General features: G+C 43.1%; 2 protein-coding genes across 2 annotated transcripts; both read left to right on the top strand.

Annotated features, from left to right (window-relative positions):
- The first annotated feature begins 3,484 nt into the window (after window positions 1-3,484).
- On the top strand, window positions 3,485-5,501 carry LOC138598562 (E3 ubiquitin-protein ligase TRIM39-like). Its single transcript, XM_069670364.1, has one exon. It carries the CDS (start codon window positions 3,602-3,604, stop codon window positions 4,994-4,996), a length of 1,395 nt encoding a protein of 464 aa, XP_069526465.1. The 5' UTR covers window positions 3,485-3,601; the 3' UTR covers window positions 4,997-5,501.
- A 10,786-nt stretch (window positions 5,502-16,287) lies between these two features.
- Window positions 16,288-18,400, top strand: LOC138598560 (E3 ubiquitin-protein ligase TRIM39-like). The gene has a single exon (XM_069670362.1). It carries the CDS (start codon window positions 16,570-16,572, stop codon window positions 17,965-17,967), a length of 1,398 nt encoding a protein of 465 aa, XP_069526463.1. The 5' UTR covers window positions 16,288-16,569; the 3' UTR covers window positions 17,968-18,400.
- The last annotated feature ends 3,511 nt before the right edge of the window (window positions 18,401-21,911 follow it).

The raw sequence follows: 21,911 nt of genomic DNA, 5'->3' as shown, positions 1-21,911 counted from the left end.
CTGTCTCCTTCCTGGGATACATTCTGGAGAGCGGGCTGGTGCGGACAGATCCTGCTAAGGTCCAGGCGGTGACAAACTGGTCTCAACCCGAGTCACGCATACAGCTCCAGAGGTTTTTCGGCTTTCGCAAATTTCTACCGGCGTCTCATCAGAAACTACAGTCAGGTAGTTGCCCCGTTAACCCAACTCACATCTCTTTCTGTGCCTTTTGTATGGTCTCCTGCGGCTGAGGAGGCTTTCATGGACCTGAAAAGATGCTTCTCCTCGGCCCCCATCCTGGTTCAGCCAGATCCTGCCCGCCAGTTTGTGGTTGAGGTCGAGGTCGACGCATCAGATATTGGTGTTGGCGCAGTGCTGTTCCAAATAGCCGCAGGTGCCAACAAGCTACATCCCTGTGCATTCTTTTCCAAGAAACTGTAACCTGCGGAGCGAAACTACGACGTGGGAGACCGGGAACTGCTTGCTGTAAAGTTGGCGCTTGAGGAGTGGAGACACTGGCTGGAGGAGGCGGACTCACCTTTCAGGGTATGGACTGATCATAAAAATTTGGCTTACATTCAAAGTGCTAAACGGTTGAACTCTCGCCAAGCCCGGTGGGCTTTGTTCTTTGGCCGGTTCAAGTTTAACCTTACTTACCGGCCAGGGAGCAAGAATGTTAAGCCTGACACCTTATCCAGACAGTTTCACAATGACAGGGACAGTCCACCTGTGCCAGACACCATCCTCCCTCCATCTTGTGTTATCGGCTCCCTGACTTGGGAGATTGAGTCCTTGGTAAGGACGGCTCTGCGTGCTAACCCAGATCCTGGTGGTGGTCCCCAGGGTCGTATGTTTGTGACTGTCTCTGTCCGCCCTCAGGTCCTCCAGTGGGGTCACACATCCCGGTTCGCCTGCCATCCTGGTACTTTCCACACCTTGACTCTGCTACAACGCCACTTCTGGTGGCCAACTATGTCATCGGACACCCGTGAGTATGTCAAGGCCTGTACTGTGTGTGCCCGAGGGAAGGCGACCCATCGGCCACCTGCTGGTCTCCTCCATCCGCTCCCAGTGCCCAACCGTCCATGGTCCCACATTGCCTTGGATTTCGTGACTGGATTGCCACCATCCCAAGGTAAAGACAATATACTAACTATTGTGGATCGTTTCTCCAAAGCTGTACATTTTGTGGCCCTTCCTAAACTGCCCTCTGCTGCTGAAACTGCGGAATTGTTGGTGAATCATGTGTTCCGGATCCGTGGGATCCCAGCAGACATCGTGTCAGATGGAGGCCCCCAGTTTACGTAAAAGGAAGGAGTTTTGCCGGGCACTGGGTGCTACGGTGAGCTTGTCATCGGGGTACCACCCTCAGTCCAACGGCCAAACGGAGAGAGCATAACATAATGACTGTATTAAAGAAAACTTTAAATAAAAGAAGCAAAAGGAATTAGAATACAGAAAATTTTAAGTATGCACACCACAGCTCCAATAAAATTAGCCCTCAGTTAAAGTAAGTTTGTAAAAATGTGAGACAGGACTTAAGAGCAGAAACAGTGCCTGCAGATCGAATATAAAGTGGAAGACTGTTCCAGAGCTGAGAGGCCATTACAGAATAATGCAGCCTAATTCGGCTGATCTAAGAGGCCTTCTTGGGCAGTAAGGCGTTAAAAGCTCACTTGTATACTCTGGTGCCGGGCCATGCAAAGCCTGTACATGAGGAGTACAATTTTAAAATGAACTGGTAACCAGTGCAGTGCAGCTAAAACAGGGGTGACGTGAGAGGTACACTTTGTCTTAGTGAGGAGTCTGGGCTACTCACATTCAACAGCTCCTGTTAAAAACAACTTTATTAATCCCTCTGGGGGCAATTTATTTGAAGCAGCTTGAACATAAAAGAAATAAGGAAAACAGAGCAACATACAGACAACGATAGATTATACAGAATAGCTTAAATCTAAAAATAAATACAGATACTGAGTGATTTATAGATAGACAAACTGGGTAAAAACAATAAAAGGATCAGTCTTGATAAAAGGATAAAAAACTCTACAGAAATATATATATTAAAAAAACCTGAGGAGCATTTAACAATCTCATTGCAGAGGGGACAAACTCTTTTGTAAAAGTGATTCATTTTACAAGCAGGTAAAACATAACGGCATCCTGATGGCAACAAAGAAAATTCACTTGAAAGGCCATGTCCTGGAGACGCTAAAATACCTGCATCACTTTGTTTCACACCGATTATCTTAGAACAGATTTTAACTGTGTAGGTCAGACTGTTTCTGTCTTTTGCTGTGAGGCTGTGAAATGTGAACGTGTTCAGAATTTCAGGAAAGGACCACCACGATTTAATGCAATAAACACATCCATTTAATGAAATTGTTGAGAGAATTGTTGCTTGTACAAGGACCTTTATCTGTTTTGCTCACTGCAGTCTGCACGCAGTTATCTGCACTCAGCCGCCCAAACAAAGGATAACCTTTCCTAATACAGTTGCAAATTATATACTCAATGTGTGATGCATGTGATGCAAATTAGCCTTAGCAACTAAGCTTCAATCATTGGTTAAAACTGATGGAGGGAAGCGACTGTTTAGACTCCGCTCCCTCGTCGTTGGTGGAGGGACACGTCCACTTCTCCAGCCACCGAATCAGCGGGGTCAACACCCTGTAAAAAGATCCTCCCTGCTCTCACCTACTCTGCCTCCCTAAACAAAGGTAGAAAACAGAGCTGCTGTAACACCCAGTACTAACACTCTGTCTTTAAGGCTCCAACTTTATCGTCTCTGCTCCATGTGAAGGAAATTTTTATGTTAACCTGTTTGATCATGTGTTTAAATTTCTTTAATATTATGGAGTTAATAATCATGGTATAATCAGCTAAGGTTAATTGTAAGGATATGTATGTAGAGAGATAGTTGGTGGCCTTGTCTGGGCTGAGCGCTCCAGGGCAAGGGGTAAACTCTAGATAGCCAGGCGCGTCAGCTAAAGTCAGAACAATAACACCTTACTTTGTCTCTGTGAAAGGGAGTTCTTTCAGTAATGTATAACATACACTGTGAACCTTGAGTCTGTGTCAGTCAGCTAGACAGCTGCGTTCTGTGTAGTACTGGTCTGACCCAGCTCGAGTTGTTAATTGCTTTTACTCATCTTTTAATATTCTTCAATTAAATGACATCAAAAGACAACTTTGTTTCCCAAAGAACTTTATTGGTCTCGTCATCAGAAATTGCCACCACACTCCACTGTGACTTTAAAACCAGAAACAGGCCGACAAAGCTCCTCCCTGTTCATGATTCAAAACAGACACACCAGGAAACAGGTGCACACACACACACACACACACACACGCTGACACACGCAGACAGAAGATAACTTTCACTGTGAGAAATAAAAGACGACTTCCACAGAGAGAGGACAGCTTCAGGAGGGAATACTGGGAATACTGGAATACTGCCACTTCAACCAGATACTGACTGCACACTGTACGGAGCTTTAGAAAACACACGAGTCAAAGTGAAGTAAGTTACAGAAACTCTGTGCAGGAGGGAGTGGAGCCTCAGCAGTCTGACCTGTGTGAGCTGTCTGCCTGTCGTGAGTTTAGCTTCACTCAGAGGAAAATGGCTTCTTGTTCAGAGGAGGATCTGTGCTGTTCTGTCTGCCATGACATCTTCAAACATCCTGTCGTCCTGTCATGTAGCCACAGCTTCTGTAAAGCCTGCCTGCAGAGCTGGTGGACGGAGACACAGGCCCAGGAGTGTCCCATCTGTAAGAGACCTTCAATGTATGAACCTCCTTGTAACTTGGCGTCAAAGAACCTGTGTGAGGCCTTCTTACTGCAGAGAGATCAGAGAGCTTCATCAGACTCTGAGGCTCTCTGCAGTCTGCACTCTGAGAAACTCAGACTCTTCTGTCTGGATCATCAGCAGCCAGCGTGTCTCGTCTGCAGAGACTCTAAAAAACACTCCAACCACACATTCAGACCCATCGATGAAGCTGCTCAAGATCTCAGGGAACAACTCCAGAAATCCCTGAAGCCCTTAGAGGAGAAACTGAAGCACTTTCAAGAAGTCAAACAAGACTGTGATGAAACAGGAAAACACATCAAGGCCCAGGCTGCAAACACAGAGAGGCAGATAAAGGAGCAGTTTAAGAAGCTTCACCAGTTTCTAGAGGAGGAAGAGGAGGCCAGAATCTCTGCACTGAGGGAGGAAGAGGAGCAGAAGAGTCAGAGGATGAAGGAGGAGATGGAGGCTGTGAGCAGAGAGATAGCAGCTCTTTCAGACACAGTCAGAGCCACAGAGGAGGAGCTGAGAGCTGCAGACGTCTCATTCCTGCTCAACTACAAGGCTGCAGTGCAAAGAGTCCAGCAGCGCGCCCTGCTGGAGGATCCACAGCTGCCCTCAGGAGCTCTGATAGATGTGGCCAAACACCTGGGCAACCTGAGCTTCAACATCTGGAACAAGATGAAGGACATGGTCTCCTACACTCCTGTGATTCTGGACCCAAACACTGCTGGTTCATGCCTCATCCTGTCTGAAGATCTGACCAGTGTGAGAGAAGGAGAGAGACAGCAGCTTCCTGATAATCCAGAGAGGATTCGCTATTCCTGGTCTGTCCTGGGCTCTGAGGGCTTCAAATCAGGGACTCACAGCTGGGACATCGAGGTTGGACAGAACACGTGCTGGGACGTGGCTGTGTGTGAGGAGTCTGCAGACAGGAAGGAAGACATTGACTCTGGATTATGGAGAATACTGTTTATTATGACTAAATACGGAGCACTCACCCCGTCAGGTGAACACATTGCTCTGTCAGTGAGAGGACGGCCTCAGAGGATCAGAGTGCATCTGGACTGGGACAGAGGAAAGCTGTCATTCTCTGATCCTGACACTAACACACACATACACACCTTCACACACACTTTCACTGACAAGCTGTTTCCATACATTTGGTGTGATGATCCACCTCCTCTGAAGATCTCACCAGTGAAGGTCTCTGTAACAGTGGGACAGTAAAGGCAGAGACGATGATGATGATGGAGTCAGGTGATGAACTGCTCCCATGTTGTTCTTATCTTTACATAAAGTCACATTTTTACAGCTTACATGATAAACAGATGAAACTTGGCTCAGTTCAGATGACAGACGTGTATTTTCTCTCTCTCTCTTTTGTAATCAGGTTCTCAGATACTTTGTTTCATGTGCCGAGGTTTTCACAAATCTGTCGTCTTCTCAAATCAATGAAGGTGAATGGAGTTTTTATTTCTTCTGCTCCGAGTGTAAAAAATGACATTTGAACATGTCATTATGAACAGTTTGCTTTGGGGGCTTTTTAAACAGCATGTAGACAGCTTGTGTGTGATGAATTTATAGAACTGATTGTTTGCTGTGTGAAGAAATCACAACAACTCTGGAATAATTCAAGTCACAGTGATGACGTGTAATAAAGGCAGTGATCATGTTGGTGTGTGTGTGGTGTCATTAGTTAACACTTTACAGGAGAGGCCATGGTGTCAGTCAAATCAACAGAAGACAGGAGTGTGTTTGGGAAATGTAGTTTTATTGTTTTGTTGTGTGAGATGTAAAATACAGTATAAACTTCATATCAATTAGAAAATAATGTCATACAGCGAGCGAACTCAAGAAGATGGAGCGAGAAAATGTGTCCAGATTTACTGTTCATGTGCAGCTGAGTGAGCAGAACGCATCATGTCTATTTAGAGACTGAGGCACTTTAGTGAGTTTTCCTCAGGATCAAACTGTGAGCAGTGAAGTCTGTCCTCAATAGACTCATTAGAAGGACCCGTTAGAGTAGTTACAAAAAGTGACCAGCAGGTGTCGCACTGTGTGAACCTCCTCATAAAGAGGTCTGTACACTCTGGCTCCAGTGTGGATCTGTGTTGACAGCTAAAACAACAGGCTGCATTAATAACAGATAGACATCTATAGATCGACTGTGAATAATCCACAAAGTCAATGAGCATCATGTGAAGCTCTGGTTGTGTAAATGTGTTTGGGATGAAACAGCATTTGAAACAATGATTGTGACAACAAGCCAACATGGTCACACAGAGCTGCCTGTTATTATCTCTCTGCTCGTCTTATCCCAGAGCTGAGCCTGGACCTGACCTCTCACAGCCTCTCTGCATTGTGACAGTGTGATGCTCAGTGGAAGGCTGCTCCACTGTAAGATCCCTGCAGAACAAAAGTGTGCAGTCAGGCTCACGTTACAGATTAAGGCTGTTACAATATCTGTTGTAGATCATTTATCATTTGTTTATTTATTCATGGTTAAGGTTCATCTTAGGAACAAGTTTGAAGGTAAATGATTGTATGGTGCTTTATGCAAACCTGTCATGTTGTTTATTGTTTGCTTCAATATGAATGTGGGATGATTTTGTGACTCACTCCTCCCCCCGAAGGTCGATTCTGCTCCTGCAGGTTACTTGAGGAAGTGATTGACAGACACCTGTGGAAAAAAACGACCCCGGGTGAGACGGGGAGCAAAAGATTGGAGTTTCCGGCTGATTGATTTATTGATTAACCTTTGTTGTTTGAAAGTAAAAGACGGATATTTTGTTAGAATCTTTTTATTTCGTGTTTGAATAAAGACCTTTGTTAAAGTGATCAGCTCAAAGATTTTCATGTACATAAATGTCTGTTCAGTCATTATCTATACACCAGGGGTCTCAAACTCAAAGCCGGCCCGTGACATAATATCATATGTCTATGATAACTGGCCGGCCGTCATACCGGTGATACTACAAATCCCAGAATGCAGCGCAACAGCACAGCCGTGTGAGATGACAATTCTGTGCGACGTAAACCCCGAGCTTCAGGGACGGACCGCCCTGTGGGAGACTCAACTGCGCATTGTGCTGATAGACTGAGCGGACCTGGCAGAGTTCACACGGTGATTTTCCGACTTTGGAGTTTAGACATTTAAACTTGAAGTGCTCAGTAGTGTGTTTGTAGTTGACGTGTAACGAGCACCTGTAAACATTCAAATGGAGCTGATAGAACTCGATGCCCCAAGCCCCGCCCACAAGCTGCTCGAACGCTCTGCATGTTTGGAAGCACATACCTGTCTAAGCAACTGATGCACACCTTCACTCCATCCTGAGAGCGTCCACAGCTCAGAACCCAACCCCAAACATGAATGAACCTGCAGCCAAGAAAAGATGCCAAGCATCTGGCTCCGGCAAATAAGAGCAGAGTGAACTTAAATATATGTTTTCTTTTTGCACCTTTCCCTGTAATCACAGGTAGGCTGCTTATGGATGAAATAATTGCACATTTCCACCTGATTGATCACATTTAAAATATTCTCATTTGGCTTGACGGTGTTGTGATAAAAATCTATCTTTAAGATTTTCTTTAGAAAAAATATAGTTTTCTGCTGTTTTTGATGCTGTGTTAAAAGTGTTTAGAAATGACTCAGTGAGAAACTGCTGATAGAGAAATGAATGATGCTGATGTGTCTTTTTTAAAAACTTGATCTCATTTCTTCTTGTCGATACCTTTGGTTTGTTCTGAACTCTATAAGACGTCTTTGGAGAAAGTTACGTTCATATTTCTGTTTGACTAATTTGTCATAATACCTCTGATAAAAACGTGGTTTATTGAAGTCTGTTCTAAAAATGTTGACCCCGTTCAGCCCTCGTCTAAGACCCAGTTTTTAATTTGGGCCCCCTCTCTGATTGAGTTTGAGACCCCTGCTAAACACAATGGTGATTGAGCCTATGGTCCACTGATGAAAGCCTGTGCATTTGCAGTATATAGCATTATTACAGGCTGGGTGTCTGTGGCCACATTCAAAGAAAAAGTCACAAGCGGCGCCCGGTTAGTGCCGCGTTTTCCTTCACCCAGCAGTGGTTGGTCTGCTAGAGAGGGTTTTGGCTTTGAGATAAGCAGGGAGCATAAACTGAGGCATTGCACCCGTAATGAAGCTCTTGTGGTTAGGACTGTTAGTCATCAACATGGGGTGTCTAGTCAGGACACAGGAGGCTGGGATTCCTTTTAGCATTTATTGTTAACAAAATTAAAGGTACACAGATGCACAGGCACTGTTCCTGCTTTACTATTACGTGGGAGTGTGGTTCTAAAATAAAGAGCAAACAAAAGACATCCACGTTAGCTACGCTATCTACATACACGTTCTGCCATCTCTACAATTAACATAAACCTCACAATATAGACTAAAAGGTTCATACATGAGACAAACGGTGCTAAGCAGGTATTAGAGACTATAATCTATAACAGAAATACCTCTAAATAGGCTACAGACAGGATGGATACAAATACTACTTAACATAAACCAGCTTGTTCATTGCTTCATAAACAGCTGGTTAACTTACAATAGTATGATATAAATTGCCAACAGAAACTAGTCTTTACAATAAATACACACATTAGCACTTACTTGTGGTCATGGACGCACACAAACTGTGAAAACAACTGAAATGTAGCTTCTGTTAAAACATCTGACTTTTAGCTAAAACGTACTGCCACTCTTTATGAACCAGCGCAAGCTGTGTGCAAAGCGTTCGTTGGGTCAAACGTCACTGTTCATTCGTCTTCCTGTTATCTGAGCCTTTTGCACAGCACCAGTGACACATACTAACAGACAGCAATATTCATAAAAGAGCAAGAAATGATGTTGTAAATGCTTCTGTTCTGATGAACTCTTACATATGCTCTGTGCACTGAGGTGTGTACCTGTCCTCATTCTGTGGAGTGATGCATTTAGGCTCAGGTGGACGACAACGAAGTAGTGGAAGCACCTCAGGGACCATTGATAGAAGAAGGCTGCACCAGAGCTCTGCAGCATGTGTCAGAACAAAGGGTCTGAACACTTGTGTAAATGGGATTATTCATGCTTTCATTTTTAAGACATTAACCAAGCGGGTGTGAAAACTCTGGGCATGTGCTGTACACGTGGCACGTAGTTGAGCTTACTCTTTTCATAGAGCAGCCTGAGACTGTTTTCACACATACTGGCTTCTTTGAGGTCAAACTCCAGCACAGGTTTTACAAACTATCTGATGGGCCACATAGACTAATGCACAACTGGTTTAATTATTTTAACAAGTAACATGTTGCCACCCTTTACATACATCCTTCATTGTTATTATTATTATTTGTCTTAATATGAGAACTTTTCTTTTGTTTCATGACGACATGACTACAATCTCGTTGGACGAGGACACGGTGATCGACGTCCAGCAGCCATTCGACCAGACAGAGAGAGACTGTGCGTCTCTGGGTCACAAGGCAAATCACTCCTTCACCCCCACCTGCAAATATGACCCGTGAGTATAAACTGAGTGGAGCAGAGGACAGAGACAGGAAGGAGGTCAGACAATTTCAAAATAAGATCTAAAAATAATCTCTGTCTTACCGCTGTGAGAAACGTTGGCAAATCATCGACTACAACATCTTTCACCTACTTAATTTACTTTTCCAAACTCGTTCTGAAACGTTTGTGTGTAAATATTACAAAGCCCTTCTCCCACGTGTCTCTCTGTTACAGCCAAGAAGAACTGATGGGAGCTTCCTGAAAGTTTGGTCACATGACAAAACATACGCACCGTTGCCTAGAAACAGGAGGTGGCTCACCTTACCCCACTCCCCCCTAATCCAGAGGTTTCATCTTTTCTACTGTTCCATCGGCTGTGTGCCCCTCTTTCCTCTCATATGTTCTGTAGCTGGCTGCTGACAAGTTGCTGGCTGGTGTTTGCAGACTGTTGGTGATGGTTAGCTTAGCATGCTTCATTTGTGTTAAACTTACTCACCTGAAATCACCTGAGTGTGGAGTCATGTGTGGAGTCCCCTGCAGCAGAGACCTCGCAGACATCAGCTGAAGGATTAGATTAGAGTATAGATTATTCCATTTAATAGTGATGTCAGCGTCATATGAAAGCACCTCTGTGGCCTACACACATTTTATTCAACATGAATCCTTGTTGCAGGAAAGCTTTGTGTCTTGTGCTGCTGAAACTCCCCACAGACGTTCTGTCAGGAGGTCAGACGGCAGCTGTCTGAGCTGAGGCGCTTCTTACATGCTTCTTTAAAACAGTTCAGCTGGTAGAAATGCAGCTTCTTCTTCTAACTCTTTCCTGGACACAAGTCCCTGTGATTCTGTGGCTGAATGTCGGATTAAATGTTGCTTCACTCGGTCTAAACGAGGCTTGAGTTCATATGTTGGCCTCATTTTACATCAGTTGAAACTCCCCTTCGCTGGTTCAAGTTGCGCTCAGGACATTTGTTTCTGTTTCTTTGAATTTAAATGTTTTTTCATGATTGTTTTGTGCAGGTTTGTCGGCTCTCGTTTCAGGGCGATCACGTGCATCCGAACGTTGAGGGCAGTGCAGAAAGACGAGCAGCTGACTGTGGCTTATGGTTACGATCACGAGGCCACAGGGAAAAATGGGCCCGAGGTAGAGGTCTTCCCGGGTCCACCGGAACCCCAGGACCCGGGACCCGAACCCTAACTTTTAATCTGAACTAGTGGATTAACATTAACATTACCTCGACGTGGATAACAGCAAACCTGGATGTGTTTTATGAACTTTCTTGGCAGAGGATGGATTACATGCACAGCCAGGCACAGGGGAGAAGGCTACGTCACATTAGGTAGGACAGAAAGGATTGTTTGGACAACTGACTGACGGTAGCTTGTTAATATCAGTCAGCTGTGAAGTCGGTGCTGACCGGTCTGTTTCTCTCAGCCGGGGTCGGGTCTGGCATTTCTCGGTTCTGCACGGGTCTCGGGCCCAGCTTTCAAATAACAGAACGATCCCGTTCGGTTCCTGGTCGTACATTTCCAGGTCTCTTTGGGCACGACATTTTGGACTCATGAAGACCTCTACCCCGAGGCCCCTGACTGGTGCAACCTGGAGCTGAAGGACTTCCAGCAGAGACAGGCGGCTCCCAGTGGCCAGTAAGAAAATAGATGACCTCCCTCTTCCTGTGCTAACACCTTGAAAGACTCCTGCAGCACCACAGCACTTCTATCCCCTGCAGTCTGAAAGGAGGCCTGAGCAGCACAAGAACTATGCAACAAACCAAATGATCTGAGGCATCTCTCTGGTTTGAGGTGCTGTTCTGTCTGATACGACCACTGTCGTCTTCCTCTCACATGGAAATGGAAATCAAGATTTAACGTTTGGTGCTTATAAATTAAGAAAATGTTAAAAAACGATTAAAGTTCCTCAGTTTTCACTTCACTAACCTCTGTGTCAAATGTTTAACGCAGCAGTCTTCTCAGCAGGGCTCCCCTCGATGTGTTGAGCATCATTTTACAGCACAATCTTTATCTTTATGTATTCAAACTTTTAAGCTTACACTTTGTTTACGATTAAGTGATCAAGACCAAGATCATGTCAGAGTAAGGATACAATACAGATTGTTATAAGTGCTGGTAATGCAGACTAAGTAAGTTAGAGCATTGCTACGAGCAAAGTAACTCGGCATGAAGCCAAAGTTTTGTTTATATTTGATGTTTTTCTGTACACGTCGATACAAAGGTGAACTAAATGAATTTGTCACTTTTTTAGCACTTTTTGTGAATAAATGAAACTCTGATCAGAACCTAAACCTTGTAGTGAAAGAGCTGCCGTTAAATAAATGTAAAGTTAGGAAGTACGTCAGAGCTTCAGCCAACACCTTTAGCTCACTCGTTTGTGATTTCCCTCTATATCATTCTCATTCATTTAATTCCAGGTGCTCTTATTTTGAAAAAGAAAGGAACAACATAAAATACAACCACCACTACTTCTACTATACAACACACAGTCCCCTGAAGACTCACCGTGTTAATGTGTTCATAATTGCAGTCGCCATCAGGTTTGACTTCTCTCATCCAGCCCTGTGTGATCATCACAGTATCATCCAAGCTGTCCAATAACAGCAGAATCTGTCTCGACACGAGCATGAACTGTGAATGAACTCCATCAAAGTGTTGGTGAGACGTGAATGATATTGCTGCAGTGTCTCAAACTACAGTCCCACTGCTTTTTGCAGATGGCACCAACCTTTTTGTATCTAACAGAGATTTTGTGTACCAGTTGTATACATCTCTTATTTGATTTATTTTGTATCTGTTCCTATTTCTATTTGTACTTGCCTTCTTGCTACTTGCTGCTCTTCTCTTCTCTTCTCACTTCAGAGAACAGGTTGGTTTTGAGTGAGCTGAGTGAGTTTTATAAACAACATTTGATTTTTAACATCATATTATAGTTTGATTTGTCCATATTTGTCACACTGTAATATTGTTTGAGCAAGTACCTTTCCAACTGACCTCCAAAGAATATTACAGCTGTAAAAACAGTTTATTAGACTCTGTTGCACCAAGTGCACCTCTCATTGTGAAATTGCAGGGAACTATTTTCCACATAAACATTGTTCAAATCTGAACATTTGTCTTTAAATTGTTATTTAACACAGATCACTTGTTTGTTTTCGACACTATTTTGTTAACAATTCCCAGTTACAATGATTCAACGAGACAGGCTAAACATCTCCATGTTCCTTTGTAGAAAACATCTTCAGTTGTCAATCAAATATCGGGGAGTGATTTTGTGGAATGAAAAAGCTCATTTTGTATCACTGTCTATTTACAAACAACAACATTCTTTGTTGTCAAAACATAATTGGAACAGTAATGATCACTGAAGATGTTTGTTTGTTGTTGTTTGTTTTCTCATTTTATGGCAACATTCCCTTGTTTCTTTGCATATTTTTATCTTAACTTAAATTCTGAACCTTTATATGTAAAAACTGATATTTAGGTCTTATTTATTTTGGCCGGTGGTTTGTACGACCTTTTTTATGACCTCTGGATGGTTTAAGCCATTTCCAGGTTTCTACCACATCCACACGTTTTATCATCTGTTCATGTGCTCTGTATGTTTTTTATTCTTGTGTGAAACTAATAAACTCAACATCTTCCCCATTTTCTCTGTTTCTCATCACAACATTTCCTCATCCAGACGAGAGTTTTACATTATAACAGGAAAGTTTTCAGGTTGTTTCAATGTAAGTTTTCACATTATAAGGTGATTCTGATCAGCAGCACGCCTCTGTAAGAATATGATGTGATTCATTCATGTGTCGTTCATATGTGAGTTAAACCAGCACAGGTTTAAATGTTGTTGTCCTGACTGTTGTGTTGTTCTGTGATGTTTTTATTTCTGGTTCTTTTCTGCCACATCTCAGGAGAACTGAGACAACAACATGTGAAACATTCACTCTGTCTCCTCCACAATAAACTGCTGCAGGCCGACTGAATGGACATCAATCAGTCAGAGCTCACTCATGTCTCATTAACATTAAGAGACCATGGGACTGTATACATTAGTCAAGTAGCAGTGAGTAAGCTAATTAGCACATTTTAGCATGCTGAGCTACGATTGTGAGAACATTACACCTTCCTATCAACTGTGTGTTTGCATTGTCAGAGTTATTATTCTTCACATGGTCATTCATTCATTCATTCATTCATTCATGTCCCTGAACTGACAGATGTCTCTCAAAAAGCTTTTTTACTGACAGGCTTTGGTACAGGAAGTAAAATCAAGCCGCTTTCCCACTGGTCAAAAACCCGCTCACCCCCAACTTTTTTGTGGCAAAGGTTACAAAGGTCACGATCTGCATTCAGACCCGGGTCAAATGACTCTGCAGTAGACCCGGGTAATTATCGTCTCGGCTCCGATCAACATTGATGGGAAGACAAAACCCGTGTTGACACGTAAATCTCTGCCACCTTTCTCCGTCAGTAACTTCTGCGACTCCTTATCATCTCAGCTACAAATTCAACCCATCTCTGCCAAGCCGCACGCTCGAACATCGTTCCAAATTTGTCGGTGCCGAGTTTGACAAACAGACTGAATGAGTAATAGATACAATAAAGACCTAACCACTGTAACATCTTCACTGGTTACTGACCCTGTCTCAGGTGTGTTTGTGACGTCAGACGGTGACGCAGCAGAAAAGAGACCGTCAGCAGTATACTTCTCTGGCAATGGGAACAGAGACAATCGGAATCTATAAGCGGGTCTTCCTGGTTCTGAAAAACCTGCGTCAACATGCAAATTTTAGGTGGGAAAGAGGTATCAGGAACACAAAAACAGACAACACTTAAATCTTGGATGTCCGTGCATCCCTGAACGCACCAATAGTTTGGAACGTCTCAACCATAGACTGTATAAAAAGATGGACGACATGACAGCTCCCTAAAAGTGAAGCCAAAACATTTCGGGCGCCCCCTGCTGACTGGCTGCAGTATAGGTCATAAAGCCCGCCTCCTCCATGTTAACAGATGGGACATAAAATCAAAATACACGCCCGATAATTTTTTCTCAAACATGGTTTCTTTCATTATAGATAGTTCTTATCATGCTGATTGACGTCCAAGTGTTCATCTTTCTGACAAGTTTATTTTTAATTAGTTATTTGATGCTGTCAAAATGATGATTGACAGCTCTGTTGACAAATTCGGCTCCTGCAGCCGATCAGTTCCGGGTGAGCAGAGCGGAGGACGACCAGCGAGAGGAAACGTACAAAAACAATCACTGCAGTCATTGAAGTTTCCATACCTGTGAACTTTAACCTCAGACCAACACAAGAAGCTGTTCTGCTGTTAAACACGCCGGCGTGCGGGATCTTTGCTGTTTTTTCGGTAAGTTAAGTTGTGTGTTTGGGTTAGTGGAAGTGGCTACAGCTGCTTCACCCGCCGATCTCTACTGCGCAGACTCTGGCTCCATATGACGTCACCATCGCAAGATGGCAGCGCCTATCACAGGGGCTATTTTGGCATCACTTTTGTACAATGGGAGCAGATGGAGACGCGTTGTCCATCTATATATACAGTCATTGGTCTCAACAGTCTCTGTATGCAGCTGTGTCATGCTGCGTTCAAGTCATATCACAGAAACAGTAATAACCAGTTTCTAACTTGTAACTTGAGTTCTTTTTATTTTTCCTGTAAATGAAATGAAATAAAATCAGTTGCTGTCTGGATGTGATGAAAACAATCTCAAACACATGATGTACTTTAGAAAATAGTCCAGAGAAAATGATCTTAGTTTTGGTGCTGGAGCTTCATCAGGTTCAACAGTCTGTAAATAAAGAGCTGGACGTGTTAAACAGGGAGTGACAGAATAAGAACACTTAGTAGGACTGGTTGTTTAAAATCCCTGAAATATCACACATCAGTTGAAATGGTTGAAGTTGTCATCGTGGGTGGGGTTGAGTTGGGTGATGACCACATGGCGCCACCAACACGACACATCATCAGTTGTGCACCCCGCTCTCATTAGGTGTTTCGGCCTTTTATCACAATACGCCCTCGCCCGAGGCCGGCCCACCACAGGCTGATCAGACCTGGGTGTGTGCTGCACTGGAGGCTCCATGTGGTCATTTGGCAGCCCACTGTCTCCTTCCTCTTTAGCCACAGCCAGTGACTGCTTTTTTCGGCGATACTGGCGAGCTCTTTGATGGTCCTCCGTTGGGCCTGCCCTCTGATTCCCTCCTCCTTCAGTAGCCTTGTGGTGGAACTGGCTACAAAGCCCCTGCAGCTCACCTCCACTGGCCGCACCTTTACGTTCCAGCCTCGGTCCTCTGCTTCAGCTGCCAGGTTGGCATACCGCAGCTTTTTCCTCTCGAACGCTTCATCGATGGCTTCCTCCCAAGGGACTGTCAGCTCGACGATGAAGACACGCAGGCAGGATTTGGACCAGAGAAGCAGGTCTGGGCCCAAGTGGGTTATTGCAATTTTGGGTGGGAAGGTGAACCTCTGGCTTAGATCTACTTGCATCGCCCAATCCCGAGCTGCATCCAGTGGGCATGAGTCTGATGGTGATGGATTGGACTGCTGTAGTTTATGATGTGTTAACTCTCAGTCAGGAAGCTGATGTTTGTTATTTATTACTTTGTTTATTATCCAGATCAGAGACGTTGATGTTGATTGGCTGCAAGCTTACAGCCTCTCCCTGTTTAAGATGAGCAGCTCTTTGTTTACAAACTGTCTGCCTGATGAAGCTCGAGCAAACGTTGTAAAAGTATTTCTCTACAGTAAATGAGTTCAACTCTGTAAAACCTGAGCTTTGGGTGATTTCATGTTGAAGAACCAACATTCCTCCATGTAAACAAAGGTAGAAAACAGAGCTGCTGTAACACCCAGTACTAACACTCTGTCTTTAAGGCTCCAACTTTATCGTCTCTGCTCCACTGTGACTTTAAAACCAGAAACAGGCCGACAAAGCTCCTCCCTGTTTATGACTCAACACAGACACACCAGGAAACAGGCGCACACACACACACACACGCAGACAGAAGATAACTTTCACTGTGAGAAATAAAAGAGACGACTTCCACAGAGAGAGGACAGCTTCAGGAGGGAATACTGGGAATACTGGAATACTGCCACTTCAACCAGTTACTGACTGCACACTGTACGGAGCTTTAGAAAACACACGAGTCAAAGTGAAGTAAGTTACAGAAACTCTGTGCAGGAGGGAGTGGAGCCTCAGCAGTCTGACCTGTGTGAGCTGTCTGCCTGTCGTGAGTTTAGCTTCACTCAGAGGAAAATGGCTTCTTGTTTAGAGGAGGATCTGTGCTGTTCTGTCTGCCATGACATCTTCAAACATCCTGTCGTCCTGTCATGTAGCCACAGCTTCTGTAAAGCCTGTCTGCAGAGCTGGTGGACGGAGACACAGGCCCAGGAGTGTCCCATCTGTAAGAGGAGATCTTCAAAGTTACTACCACCTTGTAACTTGGTGTTAAAGAACCTGTGTGAGGCCTTCTTACTGCAGAGAGATCAGAGAGCTTCATCAGACTCTGAGGCTCTCTGCAGTCTGCACTCTGAGAAACTCAGACTCTTCTGTCTGGATCATCAGCAGCCAGCGTGTCTCGTCTGCAGAGACTCTAAAAAACACTCCAACCACACATTCAGACCCATCGATGAAGCTGCTCAAGATCTCAGGGAACAACTCCAGAAATCCCTGAAGCCCTTAGAGGAGAAACTGGAGCGCTTTCAAGAAGTCAAACAAGACTGTGATGAAACAGGAAAACACATCAAGGCCCAGGCTGCAAACACAGAGAGGCAGATAAAGGAGCAGTTTAAGAAGCTTCACCAGTTTCTAGAGGAGGAAGAGGAGGCCAGAATCTCTGCACTGAGGGAGGAAGAGGAGCAGAAGAGTCAGAGGATGAAGGAGGAGATGGAGGCTGTGAGCAGAGAGATAGCAGCTCTTTCAGACACAGTCAGAGCCACAGAGGAGGAGCTGAGAGCTGCAGACGTCTCATTCCTGCTCAAGTACAAGGCTGCAGTGCAAAGAGTCCCGCAGCGCCCCCTGCTGGAGGATCCACAGCTGCCCTCAGGAGCTCTGATAGATGTGGCCAAACACCTGGGCAACCTGAGCTTCAACATCTGGAACAAGATGAAGGACATGGTCTCCTACACTCCTGTGATTCTGAACCCAAACACTGCTGGTTCAGAACTCATCCTGTCTGAAGATCTGACCAGTGTGAGAGGAGGAGAGGAGCAGCAGCTTCCTGATAATCCAGAGAGGATTTGTTATTCCGGCTCTGTCCTGGGCTCTGAGGGCTTCAACTCAGGGACTCACAGCTGGGACGTCGAGGTTGGACAGAACAGACGCTGGGAAGTGGCTGTGTGTGAGGAGTCTGCAGACAGGAAGGAAGACATTGACTCTGGATTATGGAGAATACAGTTTTTTGATGATGAATACGCAGCATGCACCCCATCAGGTGAAGGCATTGATCTGTCAGTGAGAGGACGGCCTCAGAGGATCAGAGTGCATCTGGACTGGGACAGAGGAAAACTGTCATTCTCTGATCCTGACACTAACACACACATACACACCTTCACACACACTTTCACTGACAAGCTGTTTCCATACATTTATACTAATGATTTGCCTCCTCTGAAGATCTCACCAGTGAAGGTCTCTGTAACAGTGGGACAGTAAAGGCAGAGACGATGATGATGATGGAGTCAGGTGATGAACTGCTCACATGTTGTTCTTATCTTTACATAAAGTCACATTTTTACAGCTTACATGATAAACAGATGAAACTTGGCTCAGTTCAGATGACAGACGTGTATTTTCTCTCTCTCTCTTTTGTAATCAGGTTCTCAGATACTTTGTTTCATGTGCCGAGGTTTTCACAAATCTGTCGTCTTCTCAAATCAATGAAGGTGAATGGAGTTTTTATTTCTTCTGCTCCGAGTGTAAAAAATGACATTTGAACATGTCATTATGAACAGTTTGCTTTGGGGGCTTTTTAAACAGCATGTAGACAGCTTGTGTGTGATGAATTTATAGAACTGATTGTTTGCTGTGTGAAGAAATCACAACAACTCTGGAACAATTCAAGTCACAGTGATGACGTGTAATAAAGGCAGTGATCATGTTGGTGTGTGTGTGGTGTCATCATTTAACACTTTACAGGAGAGGCCATGATTAGGATTAGGATATGTTTTACCAACTTTTATTTGTTGTTCTGGGCAATGCTCTACACTCAAGCAAATGTGTTGCTGGTCTTTCCTGGAAGTGGGACGAGTGGAGAGTCACACAGCATGTGTCTGTGTTTCCCCTTAAACCGGGGACATACCATGAGTAAGTTAGAAACTTTATCGAACATGAATTTTCATATTTTTTAAACCCTGTTTTTTCCCCCCTTTGAGGCCTAAATAAGTAATTGGTACAAAAAGTTTAGAAAATGCTCCAAAAGATGTTTCAGGTACGTCCTCTAAAAGTGCTGACAGATTATTTATTTCAGTTATATATTAGTTATTCTAAGTGTCTGAAATGATTATAGAGATGATCCCTACAGAGAGAGACCTTTTTATTAAAGAGGAAGATGATCTTTAACCAGACAGCTGTTTCTGCTTTAAAGTGATCAGATCTGCACTGTGACTCAGATGTTCACATTTCACAGTTCACATAATTTAGCCACAAAAAAGAAAAAAAAGATTTTCTATTAAATTTAAATGTAATTGTATGCTATATTTTTGAGCATTTTCACCTCTTTACCTTGAAGTCAGAAAGCTCTTTCCTTTGGGACTATGTTTTTAGATCAGCAGTTCAGGTCAGCAGAGGAGCCAAAAGACAAAATATAGAGACAAAAGAGGACAAAATTAAATGATAAAAATGACTAAACGACGTTCAGGGTGGGGACGAGGAGACTTTTCTGAACCAGAGAACACACAGGAAGTCCTTTTACAGATGAGACAGGAAAAACTTCAGTGGTGAGTGTGTGTCAGTCATTTATTTACAGCAGTGCTCTTTAGTAAAATTCTAGCTGGACAATCTGAAATTGGTTGTACATAATCCAATGTGTGTGCATTCACTTCTGTCTGAGACCCAAGAACAGATTAAATCTGTATGGTGACCAGGACACTCTTTGTGCGAACAGCATCTTTGAAATGTTTAGAAAAGTAAAGTTTGATTGCAGTCTGAACCAGCGCTGGACTAGGACAAAAAATACGCCCAGGTTTACATGTAATGATACTTAAAATTTTTACTCCATTAAAACTGTTAAGTTTTGCATTTTTTACACCATTGTATTTGTCTTAAAGCTTTAGCAGTTAAATTTAGTACAACCTTGTGGAAATGTGCGTATTATGTGTTCCTATTTTGTTTTTTACCAAAGAACAAATCCCAGATAAGAAAACATTGGTGAATCTTAAAAAATGCATAAGTGGGTGTTAAGAAGAATACTGTGTTTTTAAGAACAGTTGGTAAAGAAGGCCCAATGTTAGCTATGAGGTTTTACACAATTTCAGTCTCACTAAAATGATTTAAAAATCAATTATTCTTTATATGTAGTGGCTATAATGTTTTCCAAGTCATAAATTAAACAAGAATTAAAGCTGAAGTAAAAATGATTTAAATGAAAAAGATATTCCAAAACGTTATACTTTAATATAAACAAACAAGAAACAGGACAGTAAGAACTGTGAACACTATAGACTGTACAACATTCATTGGTGGACACATACTGTGTCTTTAGTTGTGACTGAGACATATGAAAGCAAAAGTCATTTCTCATCTTTCAGAAAGCCTTTCTTTTCAATCCTTGTGCTTTAAATTCATACCGTAAATACCCTCTTTTGGGGCGAAATTAACAAGAGATATATTAAATGTCAGACCCATATAAAGAGATATGGTCTGCTTCATACCAAGTATTCTGTGTCAAATCTCGTACGTCATGGGCTGAACTATCCCTGCCTGGCCAATCAGGACCAACTCTCGTTTGGGCCGACTGTGGTCTCGCGATAGTTCACGTGAGCTAAATTCAAACTGTGGCGGTTTGACACACTCCTGATCGGTGAAAAGGTAAACTATATGTTTTCATTTGTTATTTTTGTTATTGCATTGTGCTTTTTTGTAGCACCAGTCGGCACCGTACACGTCACAGTAAATGATAGTAAGAGTTACTCAGATCAGTCAAATCTCTGAAGTTACCCGTTTCGTCTGAGACTCTGAGTAAACACTAGTTGAGAAGGTAACTGTTAACTTTGCTAGCTAGGCGCCATTATTGTAGAACTTTACATTTGCTAGGTGAATAAAAACGTTAAAGTTAGTTAAAGCTAACTACGTCTGTATTACTAGCCTTATGTTGTTTGCAAAAACTCACGTTTTCGACCCCCGCTGTCGTTGTGTCGCCGATAATCTGTCTCCAAAAATAGGGGAATATGTCAACTGTGCTAACGTCATTTAAAATCTGTGCCAACGTCGCCCTGAATCCGGTTTATTGCAACGTTACGTTCGTTACACAGTGTCACATTCAGGCAGTTTGTATCGGTGTTTGGTGCTTAATAATTAACATACAACGCTAGCAGCAAAATAGAATATTTAATCAAGTAAACAGCGATACTCCTGCTGTCAATAGAGCATTAAAATGCATTAAACCATAATAATAGGTCTAATTAAGAGCCGTACAGTCTGTGCTGGAATATTTAAGATAATGCCAAGGGAGTGTGCGAAAGTTAACAATTAAATTCAGAGAGAATGTGCAGAAAGTACAGTCATACCCCAGTCTGCTTCAATATAACGCAAAGTACCCTCCCATTATTTAACCTATGGTTACCCTACTAGGACTTCTGTTAATGCTGCAGCTCTTATGTGCAGCAGAACTGCGAATTCTGTCATTTTATTTAACCTTGATTCATACAGGAGGAAATCTAATTGAGACGAGGGGTCCTATAGACCTGGGAGCAACATAAATTGCCATCGATTTTCAACCATCAACAAAAACATCCAATTCAATACGAATGCACGATATTATCTGCATGTTATGGGTATCTGCACTGGATTATGGCTTGAACATGACACATCGGCATCGACAGATATACTATATGATTCTCTAAAAAAAGCTTTGCGTATTGCTACGACATTAACTTGGCGAAAGTGTGAGCGCCCTGCATGCACCACACCTCTTCCATCAAGCGTGAAGAAGGGTGCTAGATGTCAGTGTTATGGCAGTTTCTAAATATCCAAAACGGACAGCAAAGTTGCTATTTGCAATGGTTGCTCAGCTTCGGTCATGCGAGGTTTTATTTGAAAGAAAATGTTACATACAAATAGATATGGCATTTTTTACATAACCTAAGTTTCAGTAGTTTTCTTATCATACCCAGTGAATGTGTACATTTTAAAAAGCACTGTATTGTGTTATTTCTGCATCTGCCAGTGGGACACTACAATAAGAGTAGGCATGATATCAACTCCACTTCAGGGGGGACTTGATGTTCTCTGCAATTAGGTGGAAAGAAACATGTGCCTAATATATCGGTTTCGAAATCGGCAATCCGCAAAAAGGATTGGAAAATATTGGCATATCAGATATCGGCAAAAAATTCAATATCGTGTATACCCAATATAAATATGTCAAAAAAAAAAAAAAA

Source organism: Semicossyphus pulcher, unplaced genomic scaffold, assembly GCF_022749685.1.
Source record: "Semicossyphus pulcher isolate SPU_LCO1_2020_fin unplaced genomic scaffold, fSemPul1.0.p SCAF_2, whole genome shotgun sequence".
Lineage (NCBI taxonomy): Eukaryota > Metazoa > Chordata > Actinopteri > Labriformes > Labridae > Semicossyphus > Semicossyphus pulcher.
Note: the sequence above shows the minus strand (reverse complement) of the source record. Positions and strands in the feature narration are given on the sequence as shown.